At 35.1% G+C, this 19,802-nt stretch overlaps 1 protein-coding gene across 2 annotated transcripts in view; it reads left to right on the top strand.

Moving 5' to 3' along the window:
* MAP3K1 (mitogen-activated protein kinase kinase kinase 1) overlaps positions 1-19,802 on the top strand; it is a 54,606-nt gene that overhangs the window by 22,693 nt on the left and 12,111 nt on the right. For both annotated transcript variants that reach the window (XM_071731980.1, XM_071731979.1), the window contains exons 2-10: positions 9,104-9,254; positions 11,506-11,718; positions 13,329-13,529; positions 14,466-14,582; positions 15,120-15,268; positions 17,236-17,357; positions 18,074-18,155; positions 18,285-18,462; positions 19,199-19,489. In XM_071731980.1, the coding sequence (XP_071588081.1) occupies positions 9,104-9,254; positions 11,506-11,718; positions 13,329-13,529; positions 14,466-14,582; positions 15,120-15,268; positions 17,236-17,357; positions 18,074-18,155; positions 18,285-18,462; positions 19,199-19,489 (1,504 nt within the window). The remainder of the gene's footprint in view (positions 1-9,103; positions 9,255-11,505; positions 11,719-13,328; positions 13,530-14,465; positions 14,583-15,119; positions 15,269-17,235; positions 17,358-18,073; positions 18,156-18,284; positions 18,463-19,198; positions 19,490-19,802) is intronic.

A 19,802-nucleotide genomic window follows, 5' to 3' on the forward strand; every position in this document is an offset into this window, starting at 1 on the left:
CTGATTACTTTTTGCAGGAAGTGTAAATTTGATTATTTTTTTTTTTTTAATTTTAGTTAAAACTTGTTACTTTCCCTGTAATATTTACTGAAGCCTTTGGTCTGGAGAATCCAGGAGTGTGGTCAAAGTGGGGTGCAGGGAGCTGTGCATACTGAGCAGTGGCTTTAGGAAGCAGGAAGATGAGAGTGCTTGGCAGCGTACAAAGCTCTCAAAAGTGTGGCAGTCATCAACTGGAAGGCAGTGTCCTAAGTGAAATGTTAAGGTAACGCAGTCATTTTTATTCACTATCAAAGTGTCTTTAAGACTTTGCTCTGTATGTCCAATAGACGTCCAGTTATTCTTTTACAAACCTAGACTTGGTCCACATATCTCACTAGATAAAAATTAATTTTGCATATTTCATTTATTAATGAAACACTATTGTTTCAAAGTAAAAACTGTATCCAGATGACACAATCGCTCTAACTTCTTAAATCCGTCATCAAATGCTTTATAAATATATAACACTGCTTTTAGTTTCTGTTGCACAGTATGTCTTGGTGGAATTGGACTATTCCTTTTCATACATTAGCATGTTTTGTGTAAGTGTAGTATCTGTCTATATGACTTCATGCTCATACATCTTTCTAGGTACATATGGTGTTAATTTAAGCTTTTTATGATGGGGTGACCATTGTTTGTAGACCTGTTTTTCTTAAGTACTTTCTTAGAAGAGAATATGTTGTGCTTACAAGTGTTGAAGAAATTACATTAAACTGAAACTCAAATACAAAGCCTTACTGATGCTACTGTTCACATGGAACATTGTGTCCTTCATCAAATCATTTTTAACAAGCTGGAGCTTTTACAAGGTGATGCTTCTCTAGTGTTAGGCTTTCTCACTGTTATGTGAATATGTCTGCAAATTTTACATACAAACTGAAGGTATTCCTTTTCCTTTGTCCAGGGCCATATCAAAGAGATTTGACCTCACTGCATTTCTACTCTGACACTGTGTAATTTGTAATTAGTATCAAGCATTAAATTTCTAAAATGTGCATTGCTATAAATTAAAAGCTTAGGTGCATTATTGCAAATGAGATGAATGCAGCAAAGTTTTTAAATAAAATCTCTCTCAGGAATACACTGAGGAGAATAAGGAGAAAGAAAAAAAAATAAAAATATTTTTGTCTTAAAGTAGTCCATATACTTGTCCTTTAATTGGCTTTAGTGCTGCATCACAAATCTATTTGGTTATTATGGAACTTTTTTTTTTTAAAGCTTGCTAGCTACATTGATTCTTTATTTTCTAAGTTACCTCAGTAAATAATCCTTCCTCATGAGATAAGATTATTGCTCTTATTTTCTCTTCATACTATGGATTTTAAGGAAGCACAAATAGGAACTGTTGAAACTACAACCATTTTTAGCTGCATGCTTGCAGAAGTTTTGAATGCCTTTTCTTGGAAATTTCTGGTCATGGTAGCATGTTACCTTACATAAATAAACATTTGTAATAATAGCTGCCATGGTTAAAGAGGGTGCATTTACTGTATGTGTAGTGTGTGGTGAGATGAGTTGATAGATGTCTCTGAAAGGTCTCCTTGTTGCGGTGTTCTCCCCTCACAGCACAGAGCACTCTGTACAGTGTGTGAGCCTGAGGAAGAAGAGCCCAATCCTGGGTGTCCATGCAGAGAGACACTTCACCTCTGATTTTATGCTGGCAGAAGATAGGCTGTCCACTGTGGATCATAAGTGCATGAAGAGTTCTAATATATTCCTATATGGTTGTATGTCTTCACCTAGCAGTTATGCAGAATAGGCTTGCAAGGAATTTTTTCCTTTATTTTTGCACCTCGTGAAAGCTTTTATGCCAGAGCTAGAAATATATGTGAAAATATTTAGTCCTCTGGCTTTTGGAGCAAAATTCAGTGTATACATTAGTATTTGTAGGACGAGGATGTTATGAATGGGGCTCAGAGTCTCAGTGACAGAGAATAATATTAATGATATTCCTCGTGTAACTGAGACCATTTTTTCCCTTCTTTTCATATTCCTTGTCCATCTATATTTATCAAAGTACAGCATAAGCCTAAAGACAAAGTACTAAATAACAAAATCAGATGCAGGCAAGGTACCTAAATTGTCATGAAACATTAGCATACCAAGGTCCTGCTTTGTGACTCTTAAGTGCTACTTCAATGCAGCAGTAAGTTGTTACAAAAAGCAAATATAACCCTGGTGAGAAATAGTTATTTTTATCAAAAAAAATGGCAGTCAAATGATTCTTCTGAAAGGGAGGGCAGCAAACCTGGTTTCCTTCTGCAAGACCAGAGATTGCTGGGTTTTATAATTTTGTGAATCTAGCTTTAAGTAATTTAACAACTTGTTTTTAAAAGAAGTTTGGTTCTTCATACTTTTAGTGCCAAATGAGTCGTTAAGACTTCATCTTGGAGTATGTTCTGTTTCTTTGCTAGAAATAATATGTTTACAAGCCTTTTTTAATTTGCTTCTTTATGTAATTTAATTTTACGATCATCTTTTGCTGAGAGAACTTAAAAATATCTTTCCAGCGGCAATCTCGGAACATTTGGTATGCAGTAAGCAATTTCACCTTTAAAAGTAGGACATACACTTGAAACAGTATGAATGTTTTATTATACTAAATACATGGACATATAATCTGTAATGAAAACTTTGTTTAGCATTTCTGTTTTGAGTTTATCTTAGTTTTAATCTCACTTCCTCATGCTTTCTTCATTAACCAGTTTCACTTCATGCTTCTGTTTTGGGATATAGCAGCCTTAAAAAATCTGAATCTGAAGTTTAGTTTGCTGTCTGAGATTAAGCTGCATACTACAAGTAAGGTATTTGATACTGTTCAGAGAGCAGTTGATTTAGGTGATGTATGATCAATTTACTTCTTGCTTTTATACTTCAGCAAGAGGTAGAGGAGGGCTCTGGTGGGCTAATGTGGGGAAAAACTCTTCCACACATACCCTTGAGATCCTGGTGCAGATGAACTAATCGCAAACTTGACTGTTAGAGGGCACTCATTCGATCTTTTTAGCAACATTCATGCTGCTTTTGGAGTAAGGCCCAATAGTATGTTGTACCACGTTCAGGGCAGGATTTCTGTATTCTGCAAAGTTGCTGTAAATGAATGTCTCTGTTAGGAGACTGAAATTTGCCACACAGTAATTGGCTTATGAATCTTGGCGTAAACTGTATTATCACACTTCAGTTATTAGTCCAATCACATAAAATTATGAAAATAATTAAGCTGCACAATTACTTGTAGATTTGGATCTCATGTATCAATATAGATTATGTATTTCCTGTAATGTCTAGAAATTCTGCTTATTAATGGCATACATTTTTAGTTTTATAGTGTTAAAATACCAGATTCACTCTGGAAACATTTTAGTATGAAAGTGAAGAGTCTGAGAGAGCAGCTAATATAGCTGTCATTTTTACATCTTTAAAGTACCACGGTTTGTGTATACCTTAAAGAATCTGTGTTAATACTGGGAGACTAAATAACAGCAGGAAGGATTAGAGAGTCCTTGAAGTTTTTGTAATAGTTTTTTCCAGATGTTTAATAGCCTTCTTAGGAGACATGCAAAAGAGAGAAGCCTATTTCATCAGCTTTGCACCAAGCATCTGTTGCAAATAAGGCTGGTATATCTTGGCTTGTTGTGAAGGAGGACTTCTTTTCAGTGGCTACTAAATAGTGCGAAAATATTGAAGTACGGCAAGGTGGCCTCAAGACAAGAAATCCAGCCAATGTCTTGCATATTTCAGGTGGGTGGATCTGACTTTGTAAGTGCTAGAAAATTCAGACAGGCAGTTTACCTCTGAAACTCTACGCTGAATCTGTATCAGAAGCTGTCTTTGGAGAGCTCAGCCTTTGTCACTTGAGGGAGTGATTCTTATTGACAAGGGCCTGTGAGATGGCATTGAAAGTGATGGGTCAGTCTGTGGAGTTAGAGCTCTGGCTGTGAACGTTATCCTGTTAGCAGTGAAATGCTGTCTTTGACAAATGCATCTTTTGATATACCAATCTTCAAGAGAGATACCTGGTACAATTACATAATAGGGAGAGAAGGGGTGTAATCAAACTATGACTAAATAATGACTATTACCAAACTAGTAGAGGAGTAGACTCAGTAGTTGTTATTTTAGAGCCAAGTAGCAGAATGGGTTTTTTTTTATGTTTTCATGTTCTGTACAGGTTTCTTTCCCTTTTTCAGAAAAATGTTTAATGAAATAATACTATGTTTTAACTTCTAGAGCTACTTAAATGTAACTATGCAATGGCTGTCACATACTGGTGTTTTCAACATGGGCTCTTAAGCTAAAGCCTGGAAGCCCAGGACAGCAGAAGTTCCACAGGAACCTGCTGAGTGTTACAGTTCTCTGTTTAATTACAACTTGGCACCATTTATGATTTTTCTATAAATACATTTTTATGTTACAAAAATAAAGATTGTGTATTTCACATATATTTGCAAGCTTACTTCATGTAAACAGAAGGGTGTTTCTAGTGCAGAATGCTTCTTAGTGATTTTTCTAAATGAAAATTGGCAATTTTTTTCTAAATGAAAGTGGCAATTTTTTCATGCGAGTTAAAGGCAAACAGTGTAGAGTATCAGTAACTATGTATTCCTTGTGAGCTTCAGGAATGTACTGGCCAGATGAAGAAACCCTACATTATTCTGAAGGGGAGGTGATGAAGAGCTGTTGGAGAAGCTGAGGCAGCTAGGGGAAAGAAAAAGCAACTCTTTTTCCTTTAGTGTTTGTAAGGTACTCTTAACAGAGAACTTAATTTCACACTTTAATAAAATGTGGCTTAAAGCCTTATACAACATATTCAGGAAGCCAGATTCATTAGTTTTATGAAGCAATGCTGTCAATGCTGTTCAATGCTGTCTTTAAGTGCTTGTTTCTACTATTTAGGACCATGTTGAGAAAGCTCCCTCTTAAGGTTTTCATTTTAGTAGAATGTGTCACGCCTGGTCTTTGTTAGGATGGACAAAATGGTTAGACCATGGATGTAGTGGATCAGGAGGAGAGGCACAGGAGACTGGTAAGAGGACAAACCTTCCTCATCCTAATCTGATTTTTGTACTGATCCTGATAAAATTGAAAATAATAGCTAAAGAGAAACTGTGACCACTATTGGAACTGTTGGTGTCAAGAAGTTTATCTAAGTTGCTAATAGCTGACTTTTTCCATTCGAGGAATGCCAACTGTTTTGTCCCTGAGCATTATTCCTGATGTTCCTGCAGGCCAGCTGACTCTTTTCTCGGCACCTGTTGTGGCTTGGGTTGCAGTTAACTGTCTACCTATATTCTTAATTCTTGCATAAAGTCCATGCAAGGAACTCTGTATATCCCATCTAAGCTTGTCCCCAGTATTGCTGATATATATGGCATTCACACTGAGCAGAATATATAATTCCTCCAAAATTGTTCCCTTTAATTCGGTGCTTTTCCATCAGATCCCAGGCTCTTTTCATCACAGCCCATTGTTAAATTCATGGATTGTTCAGACAGAGCTGCTGTGTGACCACTTTTGTTTCTGAATGTTTTCTGTGGTCACTCATGGTGATTACTTCTGGTACTGAAGTTACCTTTGCTAACTTGCTTCAGACAGATGTTATAAATAAATAATTGCTGCTAATAACTTTTTCCTTCGTATGATTAGGTATTTTGTGGAAAATAGCAGTTAGAGCTTTCCTCTTCGTGGTGAATTGACTGTTTCCTATTTCAGAAATCACCTTTTTCGTCTGTTCTGTTGCTAACAAAATCTGGCCCATTGTGACAATTGGATAAGGCTGTGTGCCCACATAAGAGAGCAGAGAAGACAAGAAACCTGTTTTTAAATATTGAGAAGCACAGGAAAATTAATTTGAGCTACAACTCAGCTTTTGTGTACCATTTTATGCCCTTCGTAAGACAAATACTTGCAGAGAATTAGTACTAAATCGCTGAGCTATTCAGAAGTAAATCTTGCCTGTGTATTTCACAATAGCTTCCTAAACACATGTATTGCATATCTGGTTTAAAGTATTGAATCAATGATCCATGGAAAACCAAGTTGTTAATAATCTAACTCTTCAGTTACTGTTTGCATATCTTACAGAAACAAACGAGAATGTTTTGCCCAAGATACTGCAGTAGACCATTTCCATGCATTACATTACTCTTACTGTATTTAGTTTTATAGTTCATGAAGCAAACAATCCAAAGTAATAATTACACTATTCGATGTGTAGACCACTGAGCTCAGGCATTAAGAATGGTAGTCATCACACTGTTGAGCTGCTCAGTGCTTTTAATTGCAATTTAGATTAATTTCTTGACTAATAATACAGGAGCTGCTGTCTCTTTCTTTAAAACTACTAATAAATAGAATGTAAATGATCCTTAATGCTGCCTTTTTGGAGGGTCAAAGATTAAAAGTTCATCTGGAAAAAAAGCCTTGTATCTTTCTTCCTTGATTCACGGAAAGCTGAAACATTTAAGAGTACAACCCTTGCTTCCTAATGAAGCAGAGAGATGGGCTGTTCAGAAATGTTCACTCCTTCGTTCAAGGTATTAAGTTCTGAGATTTGTTTTTTGCCCCACTTCTTAGCTTTGTCACTGCTGTTGAAATAAAGCACCACCTTGCAGTCACTTAGGCACATGATTACCCTGACTCAGGAATAGGTTTTGCTGTATGAAGATCAGAATGCTCTGTATGGTGCAGAATGAAGAACTCCCTAAAATACACTGGATTTATGATTATTTTTGTGCTAAGGTGTAAAGATATGGAGACTGGCAACACTGTAATGCAGGAAAGATTCAGCCTGCCTGTCATGATTGGTGATTTTGCTTTAGATATAGAAAATAATAATAAAAACCCTTGCAGATTCTGGGCCGCAAAATAAGGATGTCCTGCAGTATGCAGGAGCTTTGTTCAGTCACAGGAAAAATATTTTTTCCACAGTAAGAATATATTTAATAAATTTTCTTGCTGATCTTTAGTTAAAATGGGAAGATTTCCTTCAGAAACTGTTCTGTAAAAAACACATAGTCCTTAAATTCTTAAATAAGATAACAGTGTCTCACTGAGCAAAAGGTTTTGAGGCTTGTGTTTTCCACCTGCATGGAGGAAAGAACAAGAGTTCTTTGTGCAGGCTAGAGTAGATGTGGAGCTGTCACATGGGGGGAAGATTGTTGCTTCTGCTTTTTAGCAGAAGCAGAATTGTGAAGCCTGTGATGTTGTGTTACATTGTTCATGAATTCAAGGGCATCTAAAAGACTTGTTATATTCGTTGGGAAGTTAATCGCGGCTATATGAGTAAATGAAACTGATGGGATAGCATTTCTGTCTGGTATACTATGTATTCATGCAACTGAGATGGTTCCTGCTGTGGAAAAACTCAAAAAGCCAGAGTAATGTTATTTTCAACTTGTACTGATGTTATTTCAGAGCTGTACTGCTTTTAATGCAATGATTTTTGTCTTTGAATTGATTTTTTTCACTGAGGGAAAAACTGTAAGGTTGACCCTTTTCACACAGTAGCTTTTCCCCTAGTTTAAACTTTGAGGCACATTTTCCATTGGGACTCTACCTGCTGTCATAATTTGGTTTTAATTAATTATCACTAGTGTCTAAAATAATTTATTAATAGCAGGTTTAGATGTTGCTTGGAAGAAAATCTGTTTTGTTTACAGTATGCATCTGCTTATTACATATCAGCACTGAACAGGAAGAGTTATTTCCTGCCTCAGAATACTAATGTTTCTTTGTCTCTACAATGAGAGAAAAAAACAAAACAAAACCCCCCAAATGAACCAACCAAACAAAAAACCACAAAAAAATACAAACAAACAAACAAGCAACCCCACAAACTACAACAAACAAAAAACAAAGAGCAAAACCTGCTAACTTTTCTAAGTAGGGATTTATGCTATATGAATCTTAGTATACATTGCTGATGAAGATAAGAATTGTATTTTTAACATATTCTTATTGCAATAAATGTTACAGGGAATATGATGTAGTTCATACAGTGCATTAATGTAGTTTTAACTGCATAGCTAAGTATTTTAGAAGTTGCAGATGATGCATGAAAGCGGAAGTTTTAACTGAATTATTATATAGCCTTATTTTTTGAAATAAAATTTCATTTGGACAGTTGGCTTATTCAGGCTTGCTTATCTTTAAACATTCTTAACTTCAAGAAGATGGGTGGGGATCATGTGCTGTTGATTAAGAATGTGGGTTTCTTGGTGATTTAGCAGGTAGCTCAGCAGTATCAGGAAATCTTCCACTGTTCATATTTGTTTTTCAGTGTCTAACAGTATTTTTTACTTGTTGTTGCCAGCCAGCAGTTACGAGCAGCTATTTTGCTATTGGTCAGAAAATTACAAGACCAGATGGATTGCACTTACATATTACAGATGTAACATTGATTTCAATATAGCCCACTTGAAGAGCTATTGATTAATCAGTCACTCAAAAAGGCCACTCTAACCTTGCTTCATGACTTCTGTGTTTCGTTTAAACATGCTGTGTATTGGTTTACACATCCTCTTTTTTGAAGAGACGTTTATGTATGGCAAAATACACTACATACATAGTTTCATATTATGTATCCTGTGAAGATGGAAAATATTCCATTAATTTATATTAATTTTGTAAATTGTTTTGGAGATTACAAACTTTATATTGCCAAGGAATGCTTGTGAAATCTTTGGTGACTGATATGACATAGAGGGTAGGTTTTGTATTGATCTAATATTTGCCAAGATACTACTTTTTACTGGGTGTAAAGATGTTAAAAGCAGTACACCCATTTTAAAGAAACAGCTTTCAAAAGAGGTACGCTGCAAATGGCAGGCTAGCATATTAGTTCTACCTTTTGAAAGACTTACTGCAGTCAGTCAGAAGCAATGTTTTAGCATCTAATGTATAAGGATGAGGGGAATGAGATGGCACAAAGCTTAAGAATGTTCTAGTAATATACATTAACTGAAATTAATATACATTAACTGCTTTATGTGTTTATGACTATGTAAAGGTTTTTTTTAATTTTCTTTTTTTGGGTTTTGGTTTTTTTTTTTTGCTGTAGTTGTTACATGGAGAATAAAGAAACCCTTAGGGGGCTGCCGAAGATGGATGACCGCCCAGAAGAGCGCATGATCAGGGAGAAACTCAAGGCAACGTGTATGCCAGCCTGGAAGCATGAATGGCTGGAAAGAAGAAGCAGAAGAGGTCCTGTGGTAAGTGGCAGTGATGGAAAGGCAGAATCTGGAATAACTATTGCAAATAAAAATCATTTATATCTCTTTCTCTTAGAAACATCATTTTCTTGACAGTTTGCGTACTCTTTATTATGGTCTGCTGTTGATTTTCTATGAGCTGTTTACCAGGAAACCATGGCTGGCTTTCTGAAATGTATGCATTTATTAAGCCTTATCTTACAAGAAAAGGCATGTAGCTGTGGTGTTGGTTTTTGTAATACAAAATTATACTGGGATAACACTGCCCTCTAATGTCAGCAACAGAAGTAAGCTGTCAGGTAAAAACGTTAAGTTTGAATGCTAAACTGCACTGTAGTTCTTTGTACTCCCTTGAGTCTTAGCAGCTTCATGAATATAGTTTTCCTTCGTTTGAAAGGTTAAAGTTTTCTGTGCTTTGTAATAGAAGCATGTGAAATTTCTGCAAAATAAAAAACCAAACAGCAATCTTAATAAACCAGGAAGAAACCTTTTTTTTTTTAATTCCTTTGCACAAAGTTCTCAACTCTGCTAACCTTTGGGTATCAGAGTATTCTATTGGCTTGTTGGCTAGTGCTTTTGTATAAATGTTTCAGAAGCAATTTTAAGAAACTGTATGTAGATCACTGCTATGAAGTGTAGTTAAAATTTTATTCAGTACCTCGAAGTGTGCATTGGTCGCTATGACTCCCACGTACCACTGGATGGGAATGCTAATTTAAAGCTAAGATCATATGATGCAGTAAGCAAGTATTTGGGGGTAGCTTTTCTAGTACAAAGTGAGAAGGGTTCTGTTGGTAACTTTCTGTCATGAGAGTGAACATTGAAAATACTTAAAAGTACAACAAAAAAGAATAAATAACTCAAAGGTTGAAATAACCCAAAACCACTCTGTCTTGAAAAATTCCTAAATGCATCTTGGTTACAGCATAGATTGAAATTGTTTACCTGCCCAGCCCACTTTCCTTGAGGCTTCTTGATTATTTTTTTTATTATTATTTTAATGTAATTTTTGATGCTCCAGGTTCTCAGTTACTGCCATTTTACTTTTTAAATGTTTTTTTAAGTGTTTTCGATACCTAGCAGCTCATAACTGTAAGTTGTCCATAGGCACATGAATTTGCATTCTGACCTTCCAGGAAAGAAAAGCATTGAAATAATCAATAGGAGGAAAAAAAGGTTACAGTGCTTTTTATACCTTAATCACTTTTTATTTGCAAAGAATATCAAAAATAGGTTTCTGAAGTTTAGATTTGCAATACATTAAATATAGTGAATTCTTAGAGTAAAATGTGCAGTGATCAAAGCTGTAAATGCAGATTTATGCATTTTTTTTCTCTTGGGCAGTGTCCAGCTCCCTGATCACATCTGTGTAGCCTGCTGAAACTGAAACATGTATCTAGATATTGAAATAGCTTTAGCTGGATGGGTTAAATGCTTCAGTTTAAAATAGCATTTGACCTTAGGTTCCCAGAGTCCTTACTCTTCTCATGCATTTTTGTGGGTCTGAGAGGCAGGCAGTTGCAAGCCGTCTTGAAATATCCCATGCCTCAAAGTCAAAATTCAGTATTTGTGCAACAAAGCACTGCATTAGAAGTGGTAAGTACTCAGCCTACTTGAGCCTGTGTGTCTAGTCATGTCTTGCAGCACTGTGCACATGATGAAATCAGACCATGATGTGGTGTAGCTGTTCTACTTGCATGGCAAGCAGAAAGCTCAGGTGTGGTTTTTGCAGGGTGCAGGGTGCAGCACACCCTAATTTTGCTGCATCACCTCTACATTTGAAGTAATTTTTACTTCGCAGCAAGTGTTGCTGTAGAAATAGCAACCTTACTATTTCTGAACTGATTCTTACTTTTGTACAACAGATGGATCCAGTGTGATAGCCCTTAATAAGGAGACAATGCCTGAAAAAAAAAGAAATACTTTGATTCCTGCTGTGTAAATGGAGAAACTGCTTTCCTTTGAGACATTGTGAATGATAATTACAGAGTACTTTGAGGATAAATCAGTTGCTGCCACAATGATCATAAGTGGCACAAATGGACAGGAAAAACGATTTTTACTTTTGTGTTAGATAGAGATAAACAAGATAAACCCTATTAGATGTTAGAACCACAGGAATATGCAAACTTTGGATGTCTAGATAGTAGCTTAATTATGTAATGCTAGCAAAACATGTTTTGATTACTTAGTTTCAATTAGTGTAAAATGATAAATTTTTAATTCTAACACATGCTTTAATTACTGCAAGGTGGTGAAACCTATCCCTGGGAATGGATCAGAAATTAATAAACTCTCTCTAGAACCTCAAGCTGAAGGACAAAGCACCGCTTCTTCACCTACACAGAAAGGAAGACGTAGTCCTTCTCCTAGTATCTCCTCTTCATCATCATCATCATCATCATCTAGGACTGTTAAATCTGAATCACCAGGTGTTAGAAGAAAAAGGGTATCTCCAGTGCCTGTAAGTTACAGACTGATGTAATTTGGCTGTATTTTGCAATATGTTGCTTATGGAGACAATCCTTCCTGTGTAGGGCAAAATGCTGATACAAAGGAGTTATGGCTGGTTATCACTTGAATGAGATGTGCAGAGTCTATCTCATGTTTATCATGTGTGGAATTTTATTCTCTACTCTTAAATTGTGTGTGTTCATTTTAATTCTGTCCTGCCCTAAATTTTTATTTCTAGTAAATAAACGAAAGGACTGTAGGTAGACACTTGTGAAGATGTATATTCTCTTAGCTTGGTTTGGACAGGTGTTTTGCTTTTCCCTGTAGTTCTATGTGTCTCCAGGCAGGTGTATTCTATTGAGGGTAGGGTTGTTGATTGGATTAAGGTTCCTGCAGAGTGTTTCTGGTATGCCAGTATGCCACTTGTGATCTCTTCCAGAACTGATCTTTTTGTACAGATTAGGGAAGATTTAGGTATGCTCATTATTAGAAGACTAAAATCTGTATTACATTTGAAAAGATCTGAAACAGAAAGTCTTCAGTAACTTGCTTCATTAGATAAGAGTTTAATGTTTTGAGCAGCAATGTCTTAACTGGCTTGCATGTTTTAAAAATGCTCATCCAGTTTATATTCAGTTGACTTTTATTGTCCCATTGCTCTAGACAAAGTTTACAGTATCAATTAAAATATATACTGCCACTTCTTTGAACTAGAGACAAATATCATGCGTTATCACAGCACTTCTGCACAGCTCTTTTCCTCTTGACAAGAGAAATTGAAAGGTTAAGAAAAAAAATTTACAAACAACCCAAAACCACAGCAATGCACCAAACTGTTTAGTCTTTGATCCCTTTTTTATTTTGTTTTCCTTTGTTTTATATTAACCTTACACATAAAAAAACTTTTTACTTAATTGCTGGACATTGAGTCAATTATAACTTGCATTATAACTTAAAATTCAAAGTGGACATAAATCAGAGCAGAGGATTTGAAATTGGAAAGAGCCATTAATATGTCTCATGATGTTAGAAGTGTGAAGAATTTGCATGAAGACAATTTTAATGAAAGGTTTGGGTGATTGACTTTTGATTGTAGGGAAACAAAAGTAAATTGAAAAACAACTAAATAATCCTGATGGGCAAGTTACTTTAATTGTACAAAGAAGAAGCTATACCCTTTTTCCTTTTCTTTGGATTTTCTTAAACTTTTGTTCTCCATTGGCTGTATAATCCCTTTTGTAAACTTAGTCGTAGAATGTCTTCATTTATGAAATATATTGGCATTTATAATATAATATATAACCGCATATATCATATATATAATATAATATCATATAATCACGTCCTAATTTGAGTCATAAGTCTATGATTATCTTCTGATTGAGCTATACTTGATTCAGTAGTAATATGGTAAAGCAGCTAATGAAGACTTGAAAATAGAAACAATTTAAAAGACCTTTGCCATCTTGTCAGACAAAACTTCGCTTACAGTCTAATGAAGTTATAGTAGTTTCAGGCACTCTCTCAGTCATTTAGAGGGAAAAAAAAAATCCCCAGAACTAACACCTAAGTAAGCTTAGTGTTGTCCTGAAAATATTTGTGATGGAATCTGTTTTGTAGTTTCAGAGTGGACGGATAACACCACCCCGAAGAGCCCCGTCTCCAGATGGCTTCTCTCCCTACAGCCCTGAGGAAACGAATCGTCGTGTCAACAAAGTCATGCGAGCCAGGCTGTACTTGCTGCAGCAGATAGGACCAAACTCTTTCTTAATTGGAGGAGACAGCCCTGATAACAAATACAGAGTGTTTATTGGGCCTCAGGTAGACAACTTTTTGTGTTGCCTGTGGCTTTTATTATTTTATAGTTTGTTTTGGAAAACTGCTCAGAACCAAATTCAATAGTTAGTCGGCAACCCATGATAACCCATTCTATAAAGTAATCTTTAAAGGTTGTAGTCCATGCTCATGAAGTATAATAATCAGCTTGTACTTGCTATGTATTTGATAACATACATTCATTTTGTCTAAGGCTTCTCTTAAAATGAATAAATAATCCTAGTTGGAAAGTAATTAGTATTTTCCTGCCTATTTCTCATACCTAGAAGTGGCTCTGAATTATGTGTCTTGGTATTTTTGGCTAAAATTTGGCCACTTCATTTTCCTATTCAGTCACTTTGAAACACCTTATTTCTTCTATCCATGTTATATATAAAAATGACAAGTAAATGGCATAAGTCCTTTAGTGGTGTGATGACCTCATTTTGGCTACTAATAAAATTCTTTTCATAGAACTTCATAGTACTAATGTGATGATGTATTGGAGAACATCTAGGTTTTTGACTAAACAAAACCATCTCATTTAAGTTTGGTTGCCATTATTGTTACGGATCTACAGTGATATGTATATATGCATTGTATATGTATATATAATAGTTATACCTATAAATTCCTTATAGTGTGAAGCATAGCAACAGCTTAAGTTGTTTTTTTTAAGTGAAAAAATGGTGAAAAAAAAATCAATTTAAAATCAGTGTAGTAATTGTCTGCTTTTCATCATATATTCCTGAGTAGTATTTCAGGAATTCACATGTTCTGTAAGGCCATTGAAGATATTAATGCCTATAAATGAAATATTTTGCATTAACTACTTTTTTTTTCAGGGGAACGGTAATATCTGTTCTATGATCCACTGAATGTGGAAAGATTGTTTATATAACTACCAATTCAATGGAGCCTTAGAATATACTTTTTTTGCAGACTTGTAGCTGTGGTCGTGGAACGTTTTGTATTCATCTGCTCTTTGTTATGCTGCGGGTATTCCAGCTTGAACCATCAGATCCAATGCTCTGGAGGAAGACACTGAAGAACTTTGAGGTAATCAATTTCTTACAGATGTAATGTCAAATGTAAAATTCACTCCTGATAAAAATTTTTAGGATAGTATCCTAAAAATGCTGAAGAATGTTGCTTTTCAAGCCAGCATCAGTGTATGTTTTTAATAATATATTTAATTCACTCTCAAGAACTCTGTAACTAAAAGTATTAGCTGCAAGTAAAAGATACAGTAGGAGTGAGCTGTAGTTTGGTGAGTGATGAAAATCTTGGACTGTCTACTCAGATTTGTATATCAGCTTCTTTGATTAGTTGAATGATAAACAGGAGGGTCCTCAGAAGTAATTGTGTGTATATACTTAAAGCTGTTATTTATTTTTAATAAGCAAATGTTTTTCTTGTGTTTTTTGTGATCTGTTTATTCATAAGACTTATGAAATTACTGCTGCTACTACTATTAATACATTATTGTGAAGGTGAATAGATCTTTTTAGCAGTAGTTAAGCTTTGGTAGTACTACTTTTCATTACGGACTATTCATAGTATAAATACAATGTTGCTATCTTTTTCTGATGTTAGGTTGAGAGTTTGTTCCAGAAATACCACAATAGGCGTAGCTCGAGGATCAAAGCTCCATCTCGTAACACCATCCAGAAGTTTGTCTCACGCATGTCAAATTCTCATACATTGTCATCATCTAGTACTTCTACATCTAGCTCAGAAAACAGGTTAGTATTTCTAAAGGAATTAAAAGCTTTATTCTGTAGGTCGCTTCTAATTTTAGAGGTTTAGAATCACCTACATTCTTTTTGTTCCAACCTGCTTTCATTTCAAGCCATGTTAAGTCTGTATTTGCAAGCAGTTGTGTCAAGCATTCATTAGTTACTGTATTACAGAGTGGGCATATTTGCTTTATAACTTCTGCTTGAAAAATGGTAAGTAGAATTCTCAGGTTTTTTTGACCCTTTATGAATTTGGGAGACAAACTTTGGAGGCATGCTTGTGCCTATGGCAATATACTGAAAAAAAATAGGGTAACTGCACTGTATGTAAATATACTAATACATGTATGTGTGTGTATATATATGTAAACATAAGTAAGTATATACTTAAAACCACAATTTAAAATGGATTATTTTAAGGAAACTATTAAGCTAATCTGTTTTATATTTTATACGTATTAAGCAATTATACAATATTAAATAATGCCTGATGTATCAATTTTAATTGTTTGATTATTTGTGTTGGGGGTTTTTCATGGATTTGTACAATTTGAGTGCTTGTGCATGTTCCTTTCCTTGATTTTGGTAATACATTGGTTAATTTTTTCAACAAATGATTTGTGCATATGTTAAGTGAGTGAACTAGACATCCTCTAGAGAGGTCAAACCACAAAAGACAATCTAAACTGAAACATCCTTTTGTGTGAAGTGAAACTTAACTTAAGGAGTACCTTGATACATTACTTTGTGATGAATATATTCAGACAGGTTTATAATTCTGATATACACATTGTGACCTTAACTTCCATCATCTTGTACTTGTTCTTTGAAGTAGCGAAATTGTGTAAATGTAAATAAATTGCATAAAGAAAGCGGTTAAATACATAATGTACTCTGGAACTACTTATCTGGCAATGCAGTTCCTTTAATGTAGATATCTGCTGTAGGAAAATTATTCTTTCTACTAGAGTTGGCTTCACTGTTTTATGAACTTCTCAGCACTAGTTCTCCATTTTTAGACGATGAAAGATTTTTCAGTTGTTCCCCAGTTGATTAGTTCCTAGTATTACTAGTATGGTGAGATAAGTTGCTGTGTTGTACGAGTCTAATCTTGCCTGGTAGAAGTATTGGAGAACACTGAGCACCAGATTTACTTGAGATAAAAGTTTATCTAGTGTGTTCTGATAATTACTGTGACTTGCAATTATTTTTGGTTTATTCCTCATTCTCCAAAAATAAGTTTTCAGTTAATACTTATGTTTCTGTACATGCTGTGGAAATGAATTTTTCACTGTAAGCTTATTTTCGTGGATTTTTCAAGAAAAAAATAGTTTAAACCAGTTGCCAGGAAATAGAAGTTAATGTGTGTGTGTTGAGGAATAAAATATATTTTTATTTATTTATTAATTTTACTTTTAAAATATGTTGTTGGTGAGAATCTACAGGGTTCTTGCAAACGTTTAGATACCCGCTAACTAGAACTGAAATTTTTGCTATGAATAGTAAGAGTTTTGCAAATTTAAACAGTATTTCAGGAGATTAAAATCTGTTTTTCACTATATGCTGTTAAAGTTGAGAACAATTTTTCTGGTAAACTATCTCACTATATCCATTAAAGAAATTAATTGGAGGTAAATAAAATGGAAGCAACATGTAAAAGGGAAGATGCTTTTTTAAACATTTAGGAAAAAAAGGCTGGACCTTCCAGTCTCTGATTGGTATCTGACCTAGTTTGAAAATGTATGATGTATTTTGTGACTTTCCCATTCACTTCAACAAACTGTAATCTGCGCTTAAGTGCTTCTAAATGTTTGGTTGCTTCCATATTCAGATGGAGGTTTAGGAGAATGATTCATGAATAGTCTTAAGTTATTCAAAGTGACTTTTCCAAACTGGAAGATAATATTTTTCACTGTTAAAACCTTTTTTGAGTTCCGTGCCACTTTTACAATCACAAATGTCTATTTTTATAGTATGAAGGATGAAGAAGAACAGATGTGCCCCATTTGTTTGTTAGGCATGCTGGATGAAGAGAGCCTAACTGTGTGTGAAGATGGCTGCAGGAACAAATTACACCACCACTGCATGTCAATATGTACGTTGTCATCTTTGTGTTTTTAATTCCTAGTGACTAAATATGCACAAGTATTTTCATTGTTTGGTTTTTTTGTTTGTTTATCTTAAAAGTGAAAAAGACAAGCCTGTTCTTATTGACAGTTTGGTATCATCTGGATGCTATTGATATGCCTTATTTTGTCAGTTACATGCAGGTGTAGTTTGTAATTTGATGCTTTGAGAAAGAAGTTAATTGTAGGGCTGGAGATTTGAGCCTCTTTCACCGAAGTGAAAATATGGTATCCAGTTAGAACAAGGCTGGAAAAAACCTTTTGGACCCCTGTAACTTGTCCTTAGAATGCGTGAAGGTCATCTACTATCAGCTAGGATTACATAAGAGGATTTTGGAGCATGCTTACATACTACATTAAATGAAGCATATGCATAGTTACAGTTCACTTTAACAAATAAAATTTCATCTCCTGTATTGTAATACTTTTGGAAAAGTATTGCCTTTGTGGTACAAAAGGAACTGCATTTCAGGTCATAATTTTTATTATTAATTTCAGTGCTAAACTGAAACGTTCATGCAAAAAATGTTTAAATGCCCATATTTATCTAGATGCTGCAAATGGCTCCGTTCAGAAGCATTTTTGAAGCTAATGTTCTTCCATAGAATTTAGAAATAGTGATGCCATCTTCTAGTTTTATTTACTGTAAAACTGCAGCATATGTTATCCTGTTGTTGTATTCCAGGGGCAGAAGAATGCAGAAGAAACAGGGAGCCACTTATCTGTCCTCTTTGTAGATCTAAATGGAGGTCTCATGATTTCTACAGGTAATGATTCAGTCTGTATATAACAAACTGTCTGTTTCAGGTTATCCTTAGTTGATATTCGTAAATATGATTGATTATTTACCTCAATAAATGTCTAATTTGTTAAATCATGTGTTTTGTTATTTGTAGTCATGAATTGCAAAGCCCAGTGGATTCTTCTGTTCTCCGTGTGGTTCAGCAGCAAACTCAACAGCAATCTACAACTGGATCACAGAGAAGAACCCAAGACAGCAGTTTCAATCTTACCCACTATGGGGTTCAGCAGATCCCTTCTGCCTATAAAGATTTAGCTGAGCCCTGGATTCAAGTAATTTTACTTTGTAAAATAAGTTTCAAATGTAAAAAAACTGATTTTGAACTGTTCTGCTAGATTTGTCAGATCAACAATTCATGTTTGATTATTATTGGAAATAATCATATTTAACTTGTATCAGCAGATAATGTTTTCCAGTCTTGTTTTAATTGAAGGTTTAGTTTTGGACTTCATTTTAGGACTTGTATTAAAGGTTCATGTAATAAAATGTAGCATTCTTAGCTCAAGTTTTTGTTATCCAAATCACATAAACACAGAGTTGGCACTTAGTGGTCCCCAAGATACATTGCAAGAGCCAAGTGACCTAAATAACCTCTAGAGTCTAGAGGTGGGTTTAGCTGAGCAAAAGTCACATGCTTAAGCGTGTGAGAGAACTTGTATTGCCTCTATTTCTGCTGCAATTTTTATCTGGTATAGCTGGACCTTGCTCGTATCAATGTGTAGAAACAATCTCCATACTGAATAATTAAAATAAAATTGGAAGCAAACAGAACCACCCGTACAGTCATCATCCCACTTCTCTTAACAGTTTTTGGAGAACTGATGACTTAACATTTATGGTACTTCATATCTATCATGGAAACTTTAAGGCATTGTCCCTTTTGACATATTTTTGCTGTCAGACTCCTTAAGGTGACTTACCACCAGAAACTCTTGATTGCTGCTCTTAGATACTTAAGTTATAGTATTATTCAGTTTGACTCCTTTAACACTGTTTTTTCTTTGGCAGGTATTTGGAATGGAGTTAGTTGGCTGCTTATTTTCTCGAAACTGGAACATACGAGAGATGGCACTTAGACGTCTTTCCCATGATGTTAGTGGTGCTCTGTTACTGGCTAATGGCGAAAGCACTGGAAATTCTGGAAGCAGCAATGGAAACAACACAAGTGCTGGAGCTCTGGGAGCAGCTAGTGGGTCATCTCAGACCAATATCTCAGGAGATGTGGTGGTAGAATCCTGCTGCAGCGTGCTGTCCATGGTCTGTGCTGACCCTGTCTACAAAGTGTATGTTGCTGCTTTAGTAAGTAGCTGTTTATTTATTGTTTTGTAGTAATTTCAAAGTTCATTTTTGAAGTGGAAGGAAAAGGAGAAGATATATGAAGTCAATAATCCTAGCAATTGTTGTTGAGCATCACTGATGATTTAACTTCTATCATCCCACTTTCAGATGATGGTTAAAAGTCCTTAACAAGAGTGAAATGGCACGACTCCACTGGCCAGGTGTAAAGAAATGCTTGCTACAGTACTGTGTATTAACGATACATGTATGACTATGTTCTTTCCAATATCAAAGAATACATGACTGTTCCTAATAGTGAACGTCTTAGAATCCT

Source organism: Heliangelus exortis, chromosome Z (assembly GCF_036169615.1).
Source record: "Heliangelus exortis chromosome Z, bHelExo1.hap1, whole genome shotgun sequence".
In the NCBI taxonomy this organism is placed as follows: Eukaryota; Metazoa; Chordata; class Aves; order Apodiformes; family Trochilidae; genus Heliangelus; species Heliangelus exortis.